Source organism: Branchiostoma belcheri, unplaced genomic scaffold, assembly GCF_001625305.1.
Source record: "Branchiostoma belcheri isolate BF01 breed outbred unplaced genomic scaffold, Haploidv18h27 scaffold32, whole genome shotgun sequence".
Lineage (NCBI taxonomy): Eukaryota > Metazoa > Chordata > Leptocardii > Amphioxiformes > Branchiostomatidae > Branchiostoma > Branchiostoma belcheri.
In genome coordinates this window covers 153,158-175,219 of record NW_017803932.1, presented here as the reverse complement: position 1 = coordinate 175,219, position 22,062 = coordinate 153,158, and the positions used below count along the sequence as shown (strand labels likewise).

General features: G+C 42.1%; 3 protein-coding genes across 3 annotated transcripts; all 3 read right to left on the bottom strand.

Moving 5' to 3' along the window:
• Positions 1 to 915: 915 nt before the first annotated feature.
• Positions 916 to 4,152, bottom strand: LOC109474776 (galactose-3-O-sulfotransferase 3-like). The gene is made up of 4 exons (XM_019775138.1): positions 4,118 to 4,152; positions 3,524 to 3,691; positions 2,258 to 2,368; positions 916 to 1,726 (listed from the first exon to the last, which is right to left on the bottom strand). Exons 1-4 carry the CDS (start codon positions 4,150 to 4,152, stop codon positions 955 to 957), a joined length of 1,086 nt encoding a protein of 361 aa, XP_019630697.1. The 3' UTR covers positions 916 to 954.
• A 3,536-nt stretch (positions 4,153 to 7,688) lies between these two features.
• On the bottom strand, positions 7,689 to 11,410 carry LOC109475030 (vegetative cell wall protein gp1-like; the record flags this gene model as incomplete). Its single annotated transcript, XM_019775570.1, has 7 exons — positions 7,689 to 8,163; positions 8,591 to 8,681; positions 8,816 to 8,866; positions 9,069 to 9,109; positions 9,580 to 9,788; positions 9,918 to 10,030; positions 10,297 to 11,410. Coding segments are annotated over 7 exons (1,749 nt in total), but the record flags the coding sequence as incomplete, so codon positions are not given.
• Positions 11,411 to 11,543: 133 nt separating this feature from the next.
• On the bottom strand, positions 11,544 to 20,809 carry LOC109474775 (mucin-5AC-like). The gene is made up of 11 exons (XM_019775137.1): positions 20,637 to 20,809; positions 19,923 to 20,024; positions 17,968 to 18,133; positions 17,498 to 17,655; positions 17,027 to 17,077; positions 16,490 to 16,915; positions 16,340 to 16,393; positions 16,124 to 16,174; positions 15,563 to 15,988; positions 15,068 to 15,139; positions 11,544 to 14,386 (listed from the first exon to the last, which is right to left on the bottom strand). The coding sequence occupies exons 1-11, from the start codon at positions 20,704 to 20,706 to the stop codon at positions 11,544 to 11,546; spliced, it is 4,419 nt and encodes a 1,472-aa protein (XP_019630696.1). The 5' UTR covers positions 20,707 to 20,809.
• Between the last annotated feature and the right edge of the window lie 1,253 nt (positions 20,810 to 22,062).

The window sequence follows — 22,062 nt, the reverse complement described above, 5'->3', positions numbered from 1 at the left end:
TCATCCTATCAATCAACCTATCCTCCTATCCCCTATCAACAGTTAACAGTGCCACGCATTGAAGATGAAATCTACCCGACAATCACCGTCACCATGGCAACGTATTTTTGCATTGAGAGTCTTGTTCCCGCTTTAATGTATTGTACAAGTATTCTAAATTTATTGCAAATCTTGACCTAGAGGTGATTGCAAATACATGTAGCAGAAAAATGACAATCAAACAATGGCGTATCTGTATCTGTATAGCCGGTCTAACCGCCCTTCGGCCTAACACACCAGCTTCACCTGCGTGGGAGTTAACGCAACGTTATATAAGTTGACTTTGAAACTATTCTAATTCAAGAGCTATTATGATCAATTGTAACTTGTTGGGTTTGACTTATTTTTTCCTAGAATAGTTTATTCATAACGTGAAATACCATACAACGGCAAACAACAAAACTGAATTGGTGCAATGCCTTAAAATGACAAGATGAAAGTACAAGAGAAAAATAAATGGTCGGTGAAAGTCAATGACAATCTATTTAAGTTTTCCTTTTTGTAAGCAGAAAAGTATAGGTCGCAATTTAGACGTCGATGATTTTACTAATATTTACTTATGGCAACACATTTTACAGCGAAAGGCAGTCTGCTGTATTCTTCAGTCTAGACGTGTGGTAAGTTGCTAAAAATCGCAAGCAATTTTCGAGAGGATCCGGACACGGCCCTAAAATGTCCATTTTGAGCTTGCAGACAGTCGGGCGGGCTATTTCCTATCGTGTGACGATGGCTCTTACGAGGTGCAGTTATTTTTATCACATTATTTTATCAAAATGCCTAATTCGCTAGTGTAGAAGCATTAAAGTGAACAGAGAATTTTGTCATGCTAGCTCATCAGTGATTTCGTCGGCGTCTTTTTGGTCGTGGTCTTCGGCGGCTTGATTTGTGAGAATGACCAACAGCTTTCCCCTTTTTCTAATTTTTATCCTCTTCTGTATGTCGATACTTAAGTCGAAGTAAGTTGTCCCAATACCTTCTAGCTTGACCATATTGCCTGCAAAGTGATATACCCACAGAGAAAGCGTCGTTCCATTTGCTTTTCTCAACTACCATATTTCCTTTTCCTTGTCTTTCCTTCGATCGACAGTATTCGTTGACGTCCTTGTTGACTTCCGTGAACTGACGTACCTCTTCCTGAAAGTCCGAGCCCTCTTGACTGATCTGCTTATGAAATGATTCATTGAAGCGAGTGTATAACAACACATCTGCGTAGTTGTGCTGATAGAACGTGTGTTTCATCTCGTCTGTGACATCAGCCCTGCCTCGATATTTTTGAAGCCTTGCATGACCTCCCTCAGATGTGTAAAGAATGTCGTAGAAAGTCCAGCACATGCGTCGCTTTAGTAGAACTAAGGACTCCGGGAGATATTCTAAGATAAGCATGATTTTAAAATCGTTCTCGATGCCTCGTACGAACTCTTCAACTGTGGTGTGGTTGTCGTAATCTCTCGCTGCCAATCCTAAGTCACGCGCCATGCAATTTCTAAAGCAAACATGTTCTCTCAGCCTAACTTCTTTGGGTGGCTTGTACCGCGGATCCCAGTAAGTCGGCCTGGCAAGATACGTTGTGAAGTGAGCATGTCCTTTGGGAGTTTTTTTCGCAAGTCCAGGAAAAAACCTTCCAATATGAAAATATTGGAAAGCGGACCTGAGTCGTTTCAGTGGTTCTCGTAGAATGGCGACATACCTGGATTAGAAAAGAAACAATGGAAGACAATATAGGTGCTGTAGAATGACATCACGAGCATACCACACGTACGCGGTTTAATCGATGTATTATCTCGTAAACTTACTCCATGGTATCACTCTTCCCCGTAAGGACCAGTATCGACGGTACACATGTCAGAAATGGATTCAATTTTGAGGCAGAAAGACCTGACATTTGCAGTCGTTGGAAGATTCTATTGCTGCATGGAGATATAGACTGTTGGAACACTTCATGTTTTGGACAGGGGTGATTTAAGAGCAATGCATTTGTGCGGGAGGGGGACAGGCCCATTTTTGGTACGGGTGGCGTGGTGAAGCCATCTGCTGCATTTGCTCCAAAGCAAATGTCGGCCTTTGTAGTTGTAACTAGTTTCATAATGACTTCTACCAGAACAGATGAACTTTCAAGATAAAACTACGTCACGTATACGGGTACACAAGCAAGCACACAAACGGGCACTGAAAAAACTCCGTGTACCGAGGTAAGAAATTTGAATACATCTATGTTTACCTTGTGTTGGGAGCCATGAGCTGGCGAAAGCGTGTTCTGTTGTAGAAGGCGTGGTGGCCGACGAAGGAATTCCAGCGTTGTCCGCCAGGAGGATGCACATAGTCGTCATCTCTGTGTGTCATGGAAACACCGTTATATGGCTTTTGGCAGTTTCGTAACGAATACTAGTACATGTACCTGGTATGGGCCACTGCTGTATATGATATATATAAGAGGACGAGTAATAGAAATATCGACTTTAGGCCATGTTGATTTGAATATATGGATGACATCTGCAGACGCATGAATTTTCGTCCATCTCCAAAAAAAGAAAAAAAAGTGTTTGACCATACTGTAATTCGTACAGAATTTCGTAAATTGAAATGAAAAATATTGGAAAACGATACTTATGTCGCAAAATACCAAAATCCATTCCAAAAGACAACAAAAAATGTGTAAGAATGAAAATATGTATAATGAAGAGTCTATTTTTCACCAATGAAATATTACTCTGTGTGTTTAGTCATTTGTTCAACCTTCATGACCATCTAGATTTCATAATGAAGGCAACTTTTTTTGCCAATTTTGCAAACTTTTTTTTATTTGCACGCTCACATCAGTTTTGGAGTTCCCAGAGGATGTCATCCATATAATCAAATCAACATGGTCTTACGTACACAGCTAGAGCTCAAATGTCTCATACGGCAGTATTGAAAATAGGGAACATGTTTGTTGTCCTGGATTCCTAGAAAAAATCGAGCGTTGCGTAGCGAAAACCGGAAGGTACCCAGGCTACTGGATTCCAGGCTAGCATCCGAATGATTGCCAATATGCAAGTGCACCGCTGGTATGGGGTACGTATAGTAAAACACGGAAGACGGATTATACGTTTTTGTCATTAATTATGCAAATTAGACACTCATAATACATATGATGCATAACACGCATTTAATTATGCCAACCATCACCTATATACCAAAACTTATGGCAATCGGTCAAACCCTTCTGGAGTTATTGTCTAAATCATTTGCCAAACCAAAACACCCTGTAGTGTCATAACAAGTTGCTAACCGTAGGGAGCTCTATGTTACATGATCTCTGTCCAAAAATCGTACTCCAGTGAGTCCAGCAGACCACAAGATATTAAAAGATATCGTCAAATTGGTCGTTATTATTCATGACATCAAAGAAAAACATATCGAGCCCATCATTGCTTTCTTTAATTTGGATGTAATATACCTGGCAAATGTAACCATCGGTCGCAAAATGTAAGTGAACGTTACTTACTTGATTATGCCAAAACCACCTATGATTTCACGCCCCTTTTCACTCGGCAGTGCAACAATCAAGTTATGTCCGTATCCAAAGCGAAGGAGCATGTGGGATATCAAAGATGACCCACACTTGTGAATCTTCATGAAGGCCACGTTAAGATGAGGCTGACAAGTCCCTTTGCTGTTTTACAAGAAAACAACACGGAGTGAGCAAATTTGTTGTCAGGACCAGATCATTCTCTCATGCCAGACCACGTTTGCAGAGGAATGTTCTTTTTAAAACCCTTGTCCTGCCAGGTCCATATATATATATTTGGGTTGCACGTACAGTACTACCCATATAGCGCCCTGTATATGTCCGATTTGGGGGTATTTCTCTTGCAAGGCATCACACTGCAGCGAAACGCAACGAATGTAGAAGTAACTACGCCAGCGCAGGGCAAAAAAAATCAAGGGTCTATGAAAATATGGTATAAAAAATGCCAGCAGGACAAGGGTTAAAGTGGAGGAATGGCCACTTTTCTGTATGGGATGAGCGCTTACAAGAAGAATGCCCAGATTCGATTGGACTATTTAGCAACGGACCTGGCGTACCGGCCTGCGTTACGTTCTTCTCGCGCCGTTTATAATAGCGCTGGCCATGGCCGCCAGCGCCGCCACCAGCCAATTACGTCGACGCTTACGGCACCCGGCCAGGAGGCAACGCGATTGGCTGGTAACTTCACCTTTAACAATAGGAGGGGGAATTTGATTGGCCAAACGCAGGAGATACCAGCACGCCGGGACCGTGGCTAGAAAATAGATACAAGCGACGGGGCTGGCATGAGATGGATTGTCAAAATCAAACGCTAAATCTAGAAATTCGAAGTTCTTTTAGGTAATAAAGTTGAATATGAACTGTTTAATAACCATACCCCAACACAGCCTGAACTGCAGATGTGGCTTCCGTCATATCCTGTGAGAAAAGGTGCAGAAAAAAACGCCTGATGAGACATCTGTGATTTTTATATGTCAGATCTCCGTGGGCTCTCCCATGCCTGCGGGCATAGGGCAGCATATACAAGTTTACACCTGACATAATAGATAATTAGGCACGGGTCAGCAGACGCTATAACTATAGCTACACGTGTACGTAGCTATGTAATGGTCTGTGCATATTTGTCGCGCAATCGTCGTAGTCGTACGATTAATGCAAACTGAGGGCGTTCTATTGTTTTGGGGAAGCGATAATGATGTTAGCTATAGGATATTTGGATTCCGAAGTGAGTGGGCAGAGATTGGATTTCACTCGATTGACAGTTTTGCCCCTGTCTAAGGATACGGTCGCCACGAATGTATTTAAAATAAAACCATGGTATAATATTGGAGTAAGTTTCGACATACCATTGCATAAGTGATAATGCATCCTATGACGTAATAAATTGTCACGAATCATATCTACTTCCCGCAAGTTTGAAATCTCTGACATCTTGTTTGGGTCGTTTGCCGTTCAAGGTAATTATATAAATCATCTAACTTTAAATGTGTTGACACTTCTTTTTGTATGGTCGTTTTTATCAAATATTTGTGTTGCAACAGGACACGGGTACCTCTGTGTATTCAGCCATGGTCCACTGCGTCGTGTTCATGAACCGTTGTTTAGGTGGCAGTCTTGAAATATCCATATTAATCTTCATAAAACTATTGTACTGAGAAAAAAGAGGATATTGGGGAGGCATTAAAAAGTGTAAAGGGTAGAGTTCTAGTAATCATGCAAGTCTTGCTGGTAATCTTTCAATCGTTCTTTACATAGGAAATTCGTTGAGCGACTAGCTGTCAAATAATAACTTTATTGCGCAACAATTGTACAAGGTACAAAGTATGGCATCTACTAACTTATATAAGTAAGTACATATGAACTACATTTTCATAAGGCTAGCCTAGCTAAGACAAAAGTGGGTGGCTAGTATGAGATAGGTATCAACTTACACAATCGTTTCTTGGACGAGTTTCTAATATCCATGCAGTCTTTAACATACATCCACACTGCTGAAATATACTGTCGCTTAGCGGTCGCAGCCTCTACTGACATGTACATGAGTAGGGGTGTAAATTAACATTTATTGTAGTGATATAGCCACACTATAACTTTTTTCGACAAACCTGGATGTAGTAAAACGCTGTTCCCAGCAGCAAGAAGACTAGAAGCAGGAAGACGGCATGTAGTCTTCCGACCTGCACACTCACGGAGTATTCCATCTAATGACACAACATGGAAAGATCGTAAACGACAATGAAAATGTCACTGCAGGGGAGGGGGGCAAATTCATACCACTCGGTTGTCTTGTCTGGCGTTACTGTAAAAATCCTAACATGTCTCTTCAATCAATTTCAGAGAACTTATTTGGGCTTGTATGCGTATTCCTGCCTCTGTGACAATATACTTAGTATCACATATCGTATATTGTGCTTTTATACATCAAGCTTCATTTGTTATATCTGCTACAGGTATATCCCACACCTCACCTCACCAGTCCTATAGCCCGAATCTTAATTTTTTGTGTGGTCATGTCCAGATTGTGTTCCGACGTATTAATACCAAATTTTAAGCGAATCCATCAAGCCGAACTTAAATAAATCGAAATCTACTGGTTTTTTTTCTCTTCTTACCGAATACCCACTTTACTTCCGCTTTTAAGCGAAAGCCCACTAATCCTTGCAAAATATCGGCCCACACGCAACCGCGGCAAAATCCACCACCACATATAGGACTCCCCTGAATTTCTACGAAGTTTCCTTGCTTTACAAGCTTTATTTAAAGTACCCTTTTTTTGGCAACTTAATATGCGCTAGGACGACTAGGCGTATACATTTCAAAATGGCCGACGGCCGCGGGTTTGTAGAAAATCTAGGAACGGAGTCTTTCAGTTCTCGCAGTTTACTTGAAGCACGTCGTCATAAGCAGTCTACCGTAACGTTACGGTAGTTTCCCGTAGTTTACTTGAAGCACGTCGTCATTACATGGCAGATATCGTAGCCTGGATGCCAGATTACAGGATGACAAGTTCTCGTCGGCTCGCCAATCAACTAGCCCCCCGTAAGTAACACAATCCAGTCGTCCAGGGAACACAATCCAGTCGTCCAGGGAGTTTTCCCTCATCCAGGCTACAGATATCGGGAAAAAGCCATTATGATATTAATTAACAGCGGTTGTAGTTAAGTGTATAGATGCTACCTGAAACAACAATGATTCCTCTCCTGGCTGATGTTGTGAAGATCTATTGTTGTTACGGCCGTGATGTTCAGTTGGCGTACGTTTAAATGGGCGTTAACGTTAAGAGAACCTGTTGGGCGGGTCGTTAGTTCTAAAAGATGATGTGCATCAGCCAACCGCGGTCATTTAAGTCACCCTGATTTGATTTTATCACGTTCCAAGGCTGATGTGAGGGAAGGCCTTTTTCGTGAGGCGTAATCAGGCCTTTTTACTCTTCATTAGGCCATGTTGATTTGATTATATGGATGACATCCGCGCGCGCATGAATTTTCGGCCGTTCCCCAAAAAAAGTTTTCAACCATACTGTAAATCGTACAAAACAGTTGCAAAATGAGCAAAAATATACCGTAAGTTACACAAAAAAACATACCAATGTCGTAGAATGCCAAAATCAAACGAAAAAAGACGAAATTGTAAAGAAATGGAATTTGAAGAGTAGATTATTTACCAAACCATATTCTGTGCCATTTGTTCAACCCTCATGACCACGTAGATTTCATGATGAAAACAACTTTTTTTTTGCAAAACTTTTTTTATTCGCACGCGCGCATCAATTTTTGGGCTCCCGGAGGATGTCATCCATATAATCAAATCAACATGGCCTTATTCACAAAATCCTCTTGTTTTCAACTACAAGGCGTTACACTCGAAAGCTACTAAAAAGTTTGTTACAGAAAGTAGTTTTTCGGTAGTTTGGAAAACTATATATTTTCGTGTCATGGGGGACGGGTAAGTATTGGACGTTATCATTTATCAATTACAGGTAGTATTTATATATAACCACATATGATTTTCACATATATCACATTTTATTGTCCAATTCACAAATTGAAATCAGTGTATACTAGTCTATACAAAAGTAATTGACATAGAATTTAATGAAGCAATTTCTAAATCTAATACTACTAATTGCATTTTGAAGTCAGTATATATTTTACAGTGAAGTTACTTATATGGAATATATCGAAACTTTAATATAAAGATTGCATATTAAAGTTGGCATACATTTCACAAGAAGGCCATGGACATGAAATATATTGAAACTATTATGTGACATCTGTATAACCAATACATCAAAAGCATTCTACCTATGTATATCCGTACATTGAATCGACAAGCGTTTAGATAGCCATAACGTTTTGTAATTTTAGGTGCAAGTGCTTGTGTACTGTTCCTATACAAGCGATCACGATCACGAACATCGAGACCATCAACGAATTGTTAATTACACACATCACATTATATTATAACGTTAGCAAATTGAATGCCATTAGTATTTGAATCCGTAGTCATTTAGTATGATGCTTGTGCGCTGCGACAAGCTTCTCGCTTCAACTGTTGATCGAGAATTTTCCCACCAAGGGTTCTTGGCCTCAAGTCTAGCTTCATAGTCCTTTGTCCTGAAAGACAAACATACGCCGTTATCATTCAGAAAACAGTACCAGAGACAGGCAGGCAGACACCCCAAAAGCAATATTCCAATTTATACAGATAAAGACTATCATTAAAACACAGCCCGAAGGCTTCCTCTTGTCTTGTTAGAGTAGCGAGAAACATACTCTTATAGATATAATCGTTTTAAAGAAGCATCCTATAACACAATGATACTGTTCCATTCACTAAAAATTTACATCCGTTAAAAATCGTCCAGCTTAATCTCACGTATACGTTGAGGAGAATTAAAAATTTGATACACTTATCTAGCTCAATTGGAGAGCATTATGTACAGTTAAGAGTCCTGGGGACTCTTATGTATAAAACACGTTTATCCCACTATCACAGCAAACATGGCTTAGGTACATGTATGTGAAAAGCAATAAGAAATACCTGTAACTTTTCTGTCGAGTCCAAACCGTAAAAATAGCAGCAATAACCAGAATCACTGCCAGGGCAGCAAGAGCAATGCCAGCAACGACAGCTGTATGGAAAGATAGAGGTTTAGAAACACATCTCCTGTATGAAAATAATGTATGAACTGAAAGCTACAACATTGATATCGGCATTTCTACGTGTACGTGATATATGATCGATATATATCTCCTTGACACTAACCTCCACTAAGCATCTGATCCGTTGTAGTCGGGATAAACTCCGTTGGTCGTACTTGCACAGGGACAAATACGAAAATTAGAACATAAAAATGACCAATGATTTTTTTCAACCTACAATCATATCATATCATATGAATCATATCTTTACAAATGTACATCTCGCTGCCTCACACTCTTATCGGACAATGTTTAAACACTATTACGCTCTTACAAAGTTTGAATGTGGGTATTTTTGCAGTGTATGGTATGCTCACCTGATGAACAGTATGCCTTTTCACCGTCAGCCTTATAGCATCTGGAAAGAAAGCATGACAACATTTGAACTATATATATATAAAGCTATATAAAACATGTGATAATCCCTGCATTGTAAATACAGGGCAGTATACATTGTGACTAAACATTAAAAATTCTGCAACATGAATAATACCAGTACAGTATATGCTTTCACTCTGTACTGGCCAGTACATGGATTGTATAGTGGAATTGTTTTATATATAATTATTATTAAATTATCTATGCATTGCATTATCTGTGTCCATAATATCACCAGGGTCCATAATATCGCCACCTTGAGAAACAGTGTGCTTAAAGATATTTTTACTGCAACATACTTTTGGTATGCACTCCTTCACACATCAAATGTACATACCTAGGGTATGTTGCAGTAAAAATATCTTTAAGCACACTGTTTCTCAAGGTGCCGATATTATGGACACAGATGTTACATAGAATTATTGAATAAATAAAGTTATTATGTCTTACAAGTCTGCTGGATCAATGCCTAGGGTGTTGCCCTCTGGGTTGTTCTGAACTCCCTGTGTGAACGCTTCTCTGATGTGACTCTGGTTGATGCTGGAAGACGTGTTCACGTGCACGACAAAATCTGCCAGGACGCTGCCGTTTCGGAAATCCAGGACAGTAAGACCAATGAAATCGTCTCGTAAGGTGCTGTTCTCAAGGTAACCCGTTAACTGTTGACAAGAAATGCACATGTAGACATAATGCCACAACGGGTAGCAAAATCTATGGTGTTTTAATATTAATTTATTCAATATTAATCTAATATTAATTGAAAAACTAACATTGCTATCATGACGTACCTGGTTATTCAGCAGAAATGCTAGTCTCCTAAACTCTCGAGAATTTCTGTTCCTAAGGGCGTTTGTGAACGTTCTTCCTGGGAGTAGCTGTTCGAAATGGAGCTCTCTCGAGCCTGGAAAAAATGAATTACAAAGGAATACACTTGTCATTGAATATCTAGCAAGTATTTATCGCACGCTTTATAAATCTATGGTCTCATCCCATACTACGTATTAGTCTATTATAGAGTATTTTAGCTCCCCAGACTCGTTGCAGTAATAAGAATTGCCACATGTTGTATAATCATACTGTTGTGCAATGTCTAACAGCGGTTTGAAGGAAATGATTGACTAACGTTTTTGTAGATAGTTGTGATATAACTACAATGTACAAACATACCTGGATCTGGTCTACAGGTGATCCCGTCTCCTAGGTAGCCTGGATCGCAAACACAATTTCCAGATTCCAGATCCACCAGTTTACAGGATGCATATCGATGACATGCGTCCGTACAAATATAAAAGGCAGTTGCAGCAATTGGAGAGGGACTAGGAGATGGTGTTATGATCTCGATATTAAGTTTTGTCTTTGCTGTCAGCAATGGCGTAGAAGGTTTAGATGTTTTAGTCTTCATTGGTGTTGGAGAGGAACTAAGAGTCGTTGTTACGTATTTTGTAGTAGACTTTGCGTTTGTTCTTGTTGATGGCAATGGCGTCGAAGGTTTAGACGTTGGTGTCTTCAATGGTGTTTGAGAGGGACTCGGAGATGATGTCACGAATTTTGTAGTAGACTTTGCTTTCGTTGTTGGTAATGGCGTAGAAGGTTTACTTGTTGTTTCCAATGGTGTTGGAGATGGACTAAAAGATGATACTACGATTTTAGTAGTAGATTTTGTTTCTGTTGTTGGCAATGGCGTAGACGGTTTAGACGTTGTAGTCTTCAATGGTGTTGGGGATGGACTAGGAGATGGTGTTGGAGAGGGACTAGGAGATGGTGATGGAGAGGGACTAGGAGATGATGTTGGAGAGGGACTAGGAGATGGTATTGGAGATGGACTAGGAGATGGTGTTGGAGATGGACTGGGAGATGTTGTTGGAGAGGGACTAGGAGATGGTGTTGGAGAGGGACTAGGGGATGGTGTTGGAGATGGACTTTTAGATGGTGTTGGAGATGGACTATTAGATGGTGTTGGAGAGGGACTAGGGGATGATGTTAGAGAGGGACTAGGAGATGATGTTGGAGATGGACTAGCGGATGGTGTTGAAGATGGACTAGGAGATGGTGTTGGAGAGGGACTAGGGGATGATGTTGGAGAGGGACTAGGAGATGATGTTGGAGATGGACTAGGAGATGATGTTGGAGAGGCACTAGGAGATGGTGTTGGAGATGGACTAGCGGATGGTGTTTGGGAGGGACTAGGAGATGGTGTTGGAGAGGGACTAGGGGATGGTGTTGGAGATGGACTTTTAGATGGTGTTGGAGAGGGACTAGGGAGAGTGATGTTGGAGATTGACTAGGGGATGATGTTGGAGAGGGACTAGGAGATTGTGTTGGAGAGGGACTAGGAGATGGTGTTGGAGAGGGACTAGGAGATGGTGTTGGAGAGGGACTAGGAGATGGTGTTGAAGATGGACTATTAGATGGTGTTAGAGATGGACTAGCGGATGGTGTTGAAGATGGACTAGGAGATGATGATGGAGATTGACTAGGGGATGATGTTGGAGAGGGACTGGGAGATGGTGTTGGAGATTGACTAATAGCTGGTGTAGGAGAGGGACTAGGGGATGGTGTTGGAGATGGACTAGCTGATGGTGTTGGAGAGGGACTAGGAGATGATGTTGGAGATGGACTAGCGGATGGTGTTGGAGAGGGACTAGGAGATGGTGTTGGAGATTGACTAATAGATGGTGTTGGAGAGGGACTAGGAGATGATGTTGGAGATGGACTAGCGGATGGTGTGGAGAGGGACTAGGAGATGATGTTGGAGATTGACTAGGGGATGATGTTGGAGAGGGACTAGGTGATCGTGTTGGAGAGGGACTAGGGGATGATGTTGGAGAGGGACTAGGTGATGGTGTTGGAGAGGGACTAGGAGATGGTGTTGGAGAGGGACTAGGAGATGGTGTTGGAGAGGGACTAGGAGATGGTGTTGAAGATGGACTATTAGATGGTGTTGGAGATGGACTAGCGGATGGTGTTGAAGATGGACTAGGAGATGATGATGGAGATTGACTAGGGGATGATGTTGGAGAGGGACTGGGAGATGGTGTTGGAGATTGACTAGTAGATGGTGTTGGAGAGGGACTAGGAGATGATGTTGGAGATGGACTAGCGGATGGTGTTGGAGAGGGACTAGGAGATGATGTTGGAGATTGACTAGGGGATGATGTTGGAGAGGGACTAGGTGATCGTGTTGGAGAGGGACTAGGGGATGATGTTGGAGAGGGACTAGGTGATCGTGTTGGAGAGGGACTAGGGGATGATGTTGGAGAGGGACTAGGAGATGATGTTGGAGATGGACTAGCGGATGGTGTTGGGGAGGGACTAGCGGATGGTTTTGCAGAGGGACTATTAGATGGTGTTGGAGCTGTTGTCGTTGCCAAGGGTGTAGGGGAGCTGGAGGAACTCGGTGGACGTGAGGTCGTTATTTTCTTCGTAGTGGTTTTAACTGTGGGAAACAATATTGTGTTAACAGTAGTTTGGGCACTTGGCTCTATATCAACAGCAGTGGAAAAAGCTTCTTCAGGGACAGTAGATAGAGGAGCTAATGTCTGTATCGTAGTGAGAAAGGGTGCAGTCGTGTAACTTTTTGGAGGATCTGTAGTGGGAGAAGTGGGGATAGCTGATGTCTTGATAGTAGTGGGTGAGGCTGAAGTCTCGATTGTAGAGTGAAGAGCTGTAGTCTTGGCTGTAGTAGGTAGGGTAGCTGTTTTCTCGATAGTATTAGGAACGACTGTTGTCTCGATAGAAGTGGGAGGGGCTGCTGTCTTGATAATAGTGGGAGGTGCTGTTGTCATGGTAGTAGGGGTTCGGGCTATTGTGTTGATAGTCGTAGATGAGGCTGTTGCTTCTAAAGTAATGAGAGGAGCCGTTGTCACGATAGAAGTTGGAGGGGCCGTTGTCACGATAAAAGTTGGAGGGGCTGTTGTCTTGATAGTAGTGGAAAGGGTTGTTGTCACGACGGAAGTTGGAGGGGCTGTTGTCACGATAGAAGTGGGAGGAGCCGTTGTCTCGATAGAAGTGGGAGGGGCCATTGTCACGATAGAAGTTGGAGGGGCTGTTGGCTCGATAGTAGAGGAAAGGGCTGTTGTCACGATAGAAGTGGGAGGAGCCGTTGTCTCGATAGAAGTGGGAGGGGCCATTGTCACGATAGAAGTTGGAGGGGCTGTTGTCTGAATAGAAGTGGGAGGGGCCATTGTCACGATAGAAGTTGGAGGGGCTGTTGTCACGATAGAAGTTGGAGGGGCTGTTGGCTCGATAGTAGAGGAAAGGGCTGTTGTCACGATAGAAGTGGGAGGAGCCGTTGTCTCGATCGAAGTGGGAGGGGCTGTTGTTTCAATAGAAGTTGGAGGGGCTGTTGTCTCGATAGATGTCGGAGGGGCTGTTGTCACGATAGAAGTGGGAGGAGCCGTTGTCTCGATAGAAGTGGGAGGGGCCATTGTCACGATAGAAGTTGGAGGGGCTGTTGTCTGAATAGAAGTGGGAGGGGCTGTTGTCACGATAGAAGTTGGAGGGGCTGTTGGCTCGATAGTAGAGGAAAGGGCTGTTGTCACGATAGAAGTGGGAGGAGCCGTTGTCTCGATCGAAGTGGGAGGGGCTGTTGTTTCAATAGAAGTTGGAGGGGCTGTTGTCTCGATAGATGTCGGAGGGGCTGTTGTCATGATAGAAGTGGGAGGGGCTGTTGTCATGATAGAAGTGGGAGGGGCTGTTGTCTCGATAGAAGTGGGAGGGGCTGTTGTCTCGATAGAAGTTGGAAGGGCTGTTGTCACGATAGACGTTGGAGGGGCTGTTGTCTCGATGGAAGTTTGAGGGGCTGTTGTCATGATAGAAGTGGGAGGGGCTGTTGTCTCGATAGAAGTGGGAGGGGCTGTTGTCTCGATAGAAGTTGGAAGGGCTGTTGTCTCAATAGAAGTGGGAGGGGCTGTTGTCACGATAGAAGTTGGAGGGGCTGTTGTCTCGATAGTAGTGGAAAAGGCTGTTGTCACGATAGAAGTTGGAGGGGCCGTTGTCTCTAAAGTAGTTTGAGGGGCTGTTGTCTTAATAGTAGTTGTCTCGATTGAACTGAGAGTGGCTGTTGTGTCGATAGTAGTTGGTGGGGCTGTTGACATGATAGTAGCTGGAGGAGCTGTTGTCTCTAAAGTAGTGAGGGGTGCCGAAGTCTCTATAGTAGAACCTGGATCTGTTGTTTCTATAGTGGTGGCAGGAGCTGTTGCCTCGACAGTAGTGGTTTGAGCGGTTGTCCTAATAGTGGTAGGTGGTGCTGTTGTCTCTATAGTAGTGAGGGGAACTGTTGTTTAAAACTCAGTAGAAAACAATCCTAACATTGTCGCTACTTACAAAAAAGTGGAAGAAACTGTCGACATCGACTCAATAGTTGAGACAGGAAGTAATGCCTGTAAGGCAGCGCTGTTTCTTGTCATAGGGGCTATTGTCCACGGTGTATTGTCTCGAAACAAGTCCAATAAACATTAGCTTATTATAGTTTCTCAGTAGAGGGGAGAGTTTCTCTATAGTAGTTGGCTTGGGATGACTGTCATGTAGACAGAAGTGGGGAGAGCTGCTATGTTGATATTAGGAATTAGGAATATTGCTTGGATATGTAGCCGCGGGTGTTGGGAGAACGGTGTCTGTGGTGAGTGTTGAGAGAGGAGTTCGCACAGTTACAACAACTGTTGGCCTGTACGAAGCTGTTGTATCTATAGCACATGTAGCTTACAAACGCCCCACACTGAAAGCGAAAAGATCCCCGCGCCATTGTGAAGGATGGAAAAAAAGGATGGTTCATAACCACCCCAAGTTGGAACGTAAAGGGCACTTGTGCCATCCAGCGAGGATAGAACGTAATTAAGGTGACTATAGGAATATAGTTGAACTAGTTGTTGCACGTCAAACTGCCAGAAGGAAGGAGATTTCCCGAATAAGATTTTTATCTTGGACTACAGTTACTTACCCAGGGTGGCAGTTGTGGCTATCGCAGAAGTAGTCTGTCTTGTTGTAATGGGAGAAGTAGTGGTTGTGGGGCCTGTTGAAGGGTATATTGAAGCATGTACTGATTATAAAGCCTTTTTACTCACATCCCATATCAATAAAGCAACCAGGTTCCGGTCGCCATCGTTGGTGTTCCTACTTGCATTTCATTGGATCGTAACTCAAGTGTACACTTCCTTTTTTTAGGGGCAGCCTTTTCCCTTCTGATATTCTGGTAAGAAATAAACACATCCAACTAATTTTGACTAGCTTCAATCATTACCTTAGACATTCAACTATTGATTGTAAAAGTACATTCCCATCCTATACAATGTAAACTTTGTAATCTAGATCAGTCTCATATTACATTTGTTGCATAGCAATAGATATAAATACTTCATACATTGTAGAATGGTTGTGCAATAAATTTCTTCGATAAAACTACATTGAGTAAGCTAAACAAGAATGTTTGACTTACCAATCTGACAAATATAGTGCGGCGTTGTTGCCCGACAGTTCTCTAATACCCAGCTGTAGTTGTGCTCGGCAGACATGGTCGCACAGTTGTACGGAACCGACACGTGGGTGACGTTTTGGTCGGGTGCCCACTCCTCAAAGTCGTCTGGCAGCGGTGTCAGACTTTCCTCGGCGTAGATCCAATGTTGATGGTCCGGATGATGAATGAGACCAATCCAAAAGTGTTTGCCGTCGAACTGCGGATATCGTTGTAGTTGTGACACCAGGAACTGGTGGATTTGGTTGTTCGTGACTAGGACTGGTGTGGCATTAAACTGTTGGCAGTCTGTCGTGAGGTACGCTCTGTAGTCGGTTGGTCTCGCAGAAAATATGTAACATATGCCGTTGTAGTCCGCACTAGCAGCTAAGGTTGGATACTCTGCACAACCTGGAAAAGATGTGATTTACACAATGTTTAATAGCAACGTGTATGACCAAAACACAAACATGATGGACAATGTTTGCTCCTTAAAAGATGCATCCTGTATTAACAACATTGAAACCTTTTGTGGCAATGACTTACCAGGAGGAAAGGTAGGAACAGGCTGGGAAGGAGTTGTCCGCAAAGATGAAGCTGGGGAACAGAAAATAACTTTAGCTATTCCATCTGTATACATTATTTCAATAGGAATATATAGTGTCATTGGTAGACGTGTTTGTCTTACGCTTTTCTGGTTATCTTCCGATTAGACCTACGCCCCGGAATCGTTCAAAAAACAAAACAATAAACTTTGCTTACTGCTCATCAAGGTTGACGATCTTGTAGTATTGGGAGTGATTGTTGTCGAAGCACCTTTTGAAGAGAGAAAAGTTGAATTAGTAACAACGAAGTTTCCGCTACTTGAACTCGTGAAAAGAGGACTCAACTAAACAAGAATGTTTGACTTACCAATCTGACAAATATAGTGCGGCGTTGTTGCCCGACAGTTCTCTAATACCCAGCTGTAGTTGTGCTCGGCAGACATGGTCGCACAGTTGTAAGGAACCGACACGTGGGTGACGTTTTGGTCGGGTGCCCACTCCTCAAAGTCGTCTGGCAGCGGTGTCAGACTTTCCTCGGCGTAGATCCAATGTTGATGGTCCGGATGATGAATGAGACCAATCCAAAAGTGTTTGCCGTCGAACTGCGGATATCGTTGTAGTTGTGACACCAGGAACTGGTGGATTTGGTTGTTTGTGACTAGAACTGGTCTGGCATTGAACTGTTGGCAGTCTGTCTTCAGGTACGCTCTGTAGTCGGTTGGTCTCGCAGAAAATATGTAACATGTGCCGTTGTAGTCCGCACTGGCTGCTAGGGATGGATACTGCGCACAACCTGGAGAAGCACCAGTGTAAACAAAGTGTCACTGATTTTCCGTAAAACTGGACCCTGTATAACGATAGGCATATTGTGAAAATGTTCAGTAAGTTGTCAAGAGGGTCCTACCTGCAGGGAATGTAGCCATCGGCAGACGAGGAGTTGTCGGTACTCTCGACGCTATAGAAAAGAAAGAAATTCGATCAATTGAAATTCGATAAATTGTTCCTTTCTTTACATTGACAGTCTGCTTTCAGGTAAATTATTAAGTTGGGAGATTTTGATGAAAACGAGAAGCATGTGCCGTTGTACTCGGCGTTAGCACACTTATAGCATAGACACAGTCTGGAAACGTAAAATATGATTATAACTAACAGCAACACACCATCTCTGATGGTAAATGCCCTCTGGCTGGAAAGATAGAAACTGCACGCCATAAATGCTCACATGCACACAGAATAGATAACTGTCTTGGAATAGGCTTTGCATTCTGGTTATTGCTAATGAGCATCTATCTAATTTATCATTCTTTAAAGAATATCTCTAAGAATCATAATGGGACTTTTCACAGTTTTAGGGTAATAAAACAATATAGCCCACTTGGGATTTGACAGACTCCTAGTTTAGGTCTTCGACAGTCTCTGATGCCCCATCTGTGACCCCGTTCAGGCAGGAGAAGCACACAGGTTTTCGGTGGTGCTGCATTTTCTGGTTCCTCCCCGTTTGCCCATTCGTCATAGTCGCCCGGAAGGGAGGTCCTGTACAACATAATAGTTGGGGTAATACAGAGATATTGCATTGGGTTTTTGAGGAACAAACGTGGCACAGCACCATCTGCTAGAACAATAAAGTCGTACTGATATCAGAGCCTAGGGTCAATATGCCCCCAAGGAAAATTTCTCCTAGTTGTCGTATTGCAAGAATAAAAATAACACAAACATGCCCCATATATATTCTTTAGCATATCCACAAGTAATGAGTAACATAACACTTATGTTACCATTCTACCTGCATAGCATGGCATGTGTCTATTGTAACTCCGTGACCTTTACAACTACTAAAAAGCTCACCTTGCTTGGTCACGATATGCCCATCGCTGCTCGTCAGACAGGTATTCTAATCCCACCCAGAAGATGGAGCTGGCTAACTGTGAGTTTCCGGATATGGTATTGGAGAGAAAGGTCTGGATGCCATTGTCCGTGATGAGTGCTGGTGTGCCGCCTATAACGGAGCAGGCTGGACGAGGCAGACAAGACAACAATTTTGGTAAAGAAATATGCATGAACCGAAACTATTCTGTAGGATGATATAGTACAACTCCAAGCAGATGTTGGCATGGAAGATCGTAAGATCTACCGACTATCCGGCTTTCTTGACAGACACTCGCCAGACTGGTCAGGAAATTGATGTTTCATCATTGGAGTGATTGGCTGTAAGAGAAATCCGGTAATCAGAAAGTTACAATCATCCACCCCAACATCTGCTTGGAGATTAGATAAAGTAAGTCTACAGTCACTCTACAAACTTACGCACAAGCTATCATATTTTCCAACACAACATACAGACAGGCTGAGAATGTAATGGTACAAATATTGTAAAACATGTGACTAGACATATGTTTTGTCAACAATCAAGAAAGGAAGTAACAAAGCCAAGATATCTTTCAATACATACAGCTGAAGACAGATTCCCTACTATAGCTGAGGTAATAATTGATAATGATTGATAATGATTGAAAGTTACCACGCCTAGCCTGACGTGTGTACAACTATACAGCACCAGTTACGAACATCTCTTACAGTGTTACACAAAGGGAGAAAAAAGGGTTACAAGAGGGTATATGTTTATACTTTATTTACCCCGTGTGCATCTTCTCACTGTTATCATTTTGATGTGCTCCTACGATCTAGATACTACACATGGATGCCACAGGGCAGTCTTAGGCAGCTACCTATATACGTAAACCTTTTTATCTACTGACCCATGACGATTGGAATTAAGAACGTTACATTATCGTGCTGTGAGTTCTGTGATGAAAACATTTACATGCATGCTTTCATGCACCAAAAACCAAAAGGATATTGTTATAAAAATATCGGATTACACTAATATGTTGGTGTTAGTAAGTCCTTTCTTCCTTCCTGTCAAACGTAGGACGGTATCTCTGTACATGTATATATCTCCTTCCCCCCCCTCGACAGGAGTTACTTTAGATCAGGATAAGCGTGTTGTTCTTTTGCACGGTAATAGTGAAATACGGCTTCGCCATGGCTCAGTTTTATAGCCAAGTATACCTGGTCATCCCCTCTCTTCTCAATAAGTGAGTTGGATTCTTTAGCATTACTGATATGAAATTTTGAAAGTTGGTGGAAGAAACACTATCTCTCCAAACTTTAGTTCCAACATCTAACAATTCATTACTTTAACTACTACGCCTTTCACATTTATATCAATTACGATATTCAACAGGCACCTCTAGATATTATCATTCCAACTATTACAGAAAGTCTTCCGGTGTAATAAGAGTACTAATAATATTGTGGCAGTCTCGGATCCAATTTATTGATAGGAGACCGCGTTTTCCTCTTAGAAGACTCTCATCTCACGCAAAGGTCAAGTGTTTCCATGGATCGTGTGATCATCTCGGGTTCCAGTGGTGTAGAAGTAATTGACCACTCAACACCCACGCTAACATTGACCCCAGGTTACAGGATGTAAGTGTGAAAGGAAGATATGCTTATATAACCGACAGTACTTTACTTTGTAGCTTCTAAGTTCACATTTTCTAATTGACTTCGATGTCTACTGTTCAAGGGCAAGGTTTTCAAGTTTTAGAAGAACATAATGTCTTGTCCCAACGTCTCTATAAGACAAAGGGATGTCCTTGTGTCTACTTGGCAGGTTGACTCACCGACGTATAATCAGCCACACCTGTGAAGTGGACCAAGGGCGTCACCTTGTAAAAGGCCAAATGACTATGAAGCATTTGCAGGGCTAGGTATTCCCCTAGTATCTCTTAACTTACCTGTGTTGACATAAGTGTTGAAATCCACATTTGAATTAATGAAAGCGTAGCAAATCCCGTTGTATACCTCGCTGTGGGTGACTGTGGAGTGTTGGATGCAGCCTGTGCGAAAACAGCAATTTTCAAATGACTGCATTCGCGTGGACAAGGTCACTGAATGTCTGACTGCGAGACCGTGTAACCCAAAACGCAAAAGTAAGAAGTCTGAATTTACCAACAACAATAATTGACAATAACAATAATAATAGCAGGTGTCGATATGGGTATGATACCCAACATATTTTAGAACGTATAATTTTAGACGTGTCCATGTACCTGCCGGATGCCCCCCACCCCTACCCCACAAACACCACACCTACCACACCCAAGTTTTCACATGGGCCCAGAATAATGACAACCAACAATTCCAAACTCGGGCACCTTACGTCTCCACCCACCACCCTAAAATCACACTGAGAAGAACATACACTGAAGTCACGGCCCAATTTTGTCCCAATTGGACCATTCTTAACTTCTTATTTTAAAATGAGTATCCTTCAAGTTTCACACAACAAAATGTTGGTATAACGTTAGTGATCTGATTTACTGTCATTCCTAACTTAGACTTGTTCTTTGGCTATTGCCTTCTAGTTTATTTCCGAAGGCTACTTAACAATGATACTGCATGGTGAGTGATTGGTAACCATGCCGTCTGTTCACCCATGCTTGACGTACCTTGTGAAAGGGTAGCCTCCACAATCAGCAGAAGTATTCTCAAGAAACAGTATATCCTTGAGACAAACATTTGAAGTCTCTGGCTTTCCCTGAACACACACACTGAGCAGTATAAAATCTGTAGGGAGTTTCCTCAATTATAGTTCTTTACACATTAGGATCGGTTCAGTTGCTCTTCGTGACGAACCCACAAGGCGTGTGACGAGTTTCACAAATACAGCTCGAGGCTATGTAACGTACGTCACAGTATAGCTTGTTCGTGTTGAACAGAAAACTGTTTGGTAAAGTAACTTTTTTCTAAGGTATAAATGATTTCTAAGATATCATAACTTCACGAAGCAATCGCACAAGACCAGTATCTGTATTACATGATATATAACATTTTTCTACAACACATGAAAGAAGAACAGGCCATTGTAACAAACCACGTAATCTGTGCATGGAATAGGTCATTCCAAGGTTATATCCTGACGCACAAGTAGGGACAACCATTTGCGTAGAAACAAGAATCAATTATTTGAAGTTGAGTCAGCAGGGGTAGTCCGACCAGCATAGCACGGAATCACTACAAGTCACCCTTTTAAGAGATTAATGAACTAACAGGTTATGACAGGCACACCATTACTCTAAAAAGATTTGACTTGCATGTAAAGAGTTAGCCCGACACCAAAACCCTAAGCAAACAGACAAATCCCTAGGTGCATCTAAAAACTTCCAGTGTGAATACATTAATGGCAAAACAGACTTAGTTTGTGCAACAAAGTTGAGAATTGAAAAAGGAGAATTGGCAAAACGATGGAAAAGAAATCTTGATCTCCAATATTCTGAACACCCACGGCTCCTCCCTCCTAAATTTTCTCTTGGGGCCTAGTTCGTCCCTTACCTCATGACCCTTTTAACGTCAACGGCGTATACACCACTTCATCCGCAACAGGGGTCCGTGGTAGTGCTTGGCGAAAAAGTGGCGAAAGGGTACGTTTCGAGGGTCCAGGTTTGCCTCATAATCTGTATTATTCAATACAGATTATGTATTCATATCTGTATTCATTCAAAAGCGTAAGAAGTGATTTGTTTATGGTGAAAATTGATATCAGGCTTCACCTCTAATGCGTTCTGTGGGCGATGATGGTATGCCTCACGCGGCGAGTTACTGTGAAAGTGTTGGATTTTCTTTGTAATTGGCTTCGTCGTTTTTTAAAACAAATTTTATAATGTGTTGCCACTGCTATTGGATAATTTTCAAATACATTCACTGAATGATTATGATTACTTTAGCATACGAATCTGCGTACATCCTGTTGTCTGTCAATTGAATAAATTTAGGAACCAAAATTTCCCATAGGAAAGTCTTTTTTAAGGCTAGATGTCTTCTCTATCCTTAAAGTTGAGCATATGCGTCAGAAAGAATTAACAAGTACGCCTACAC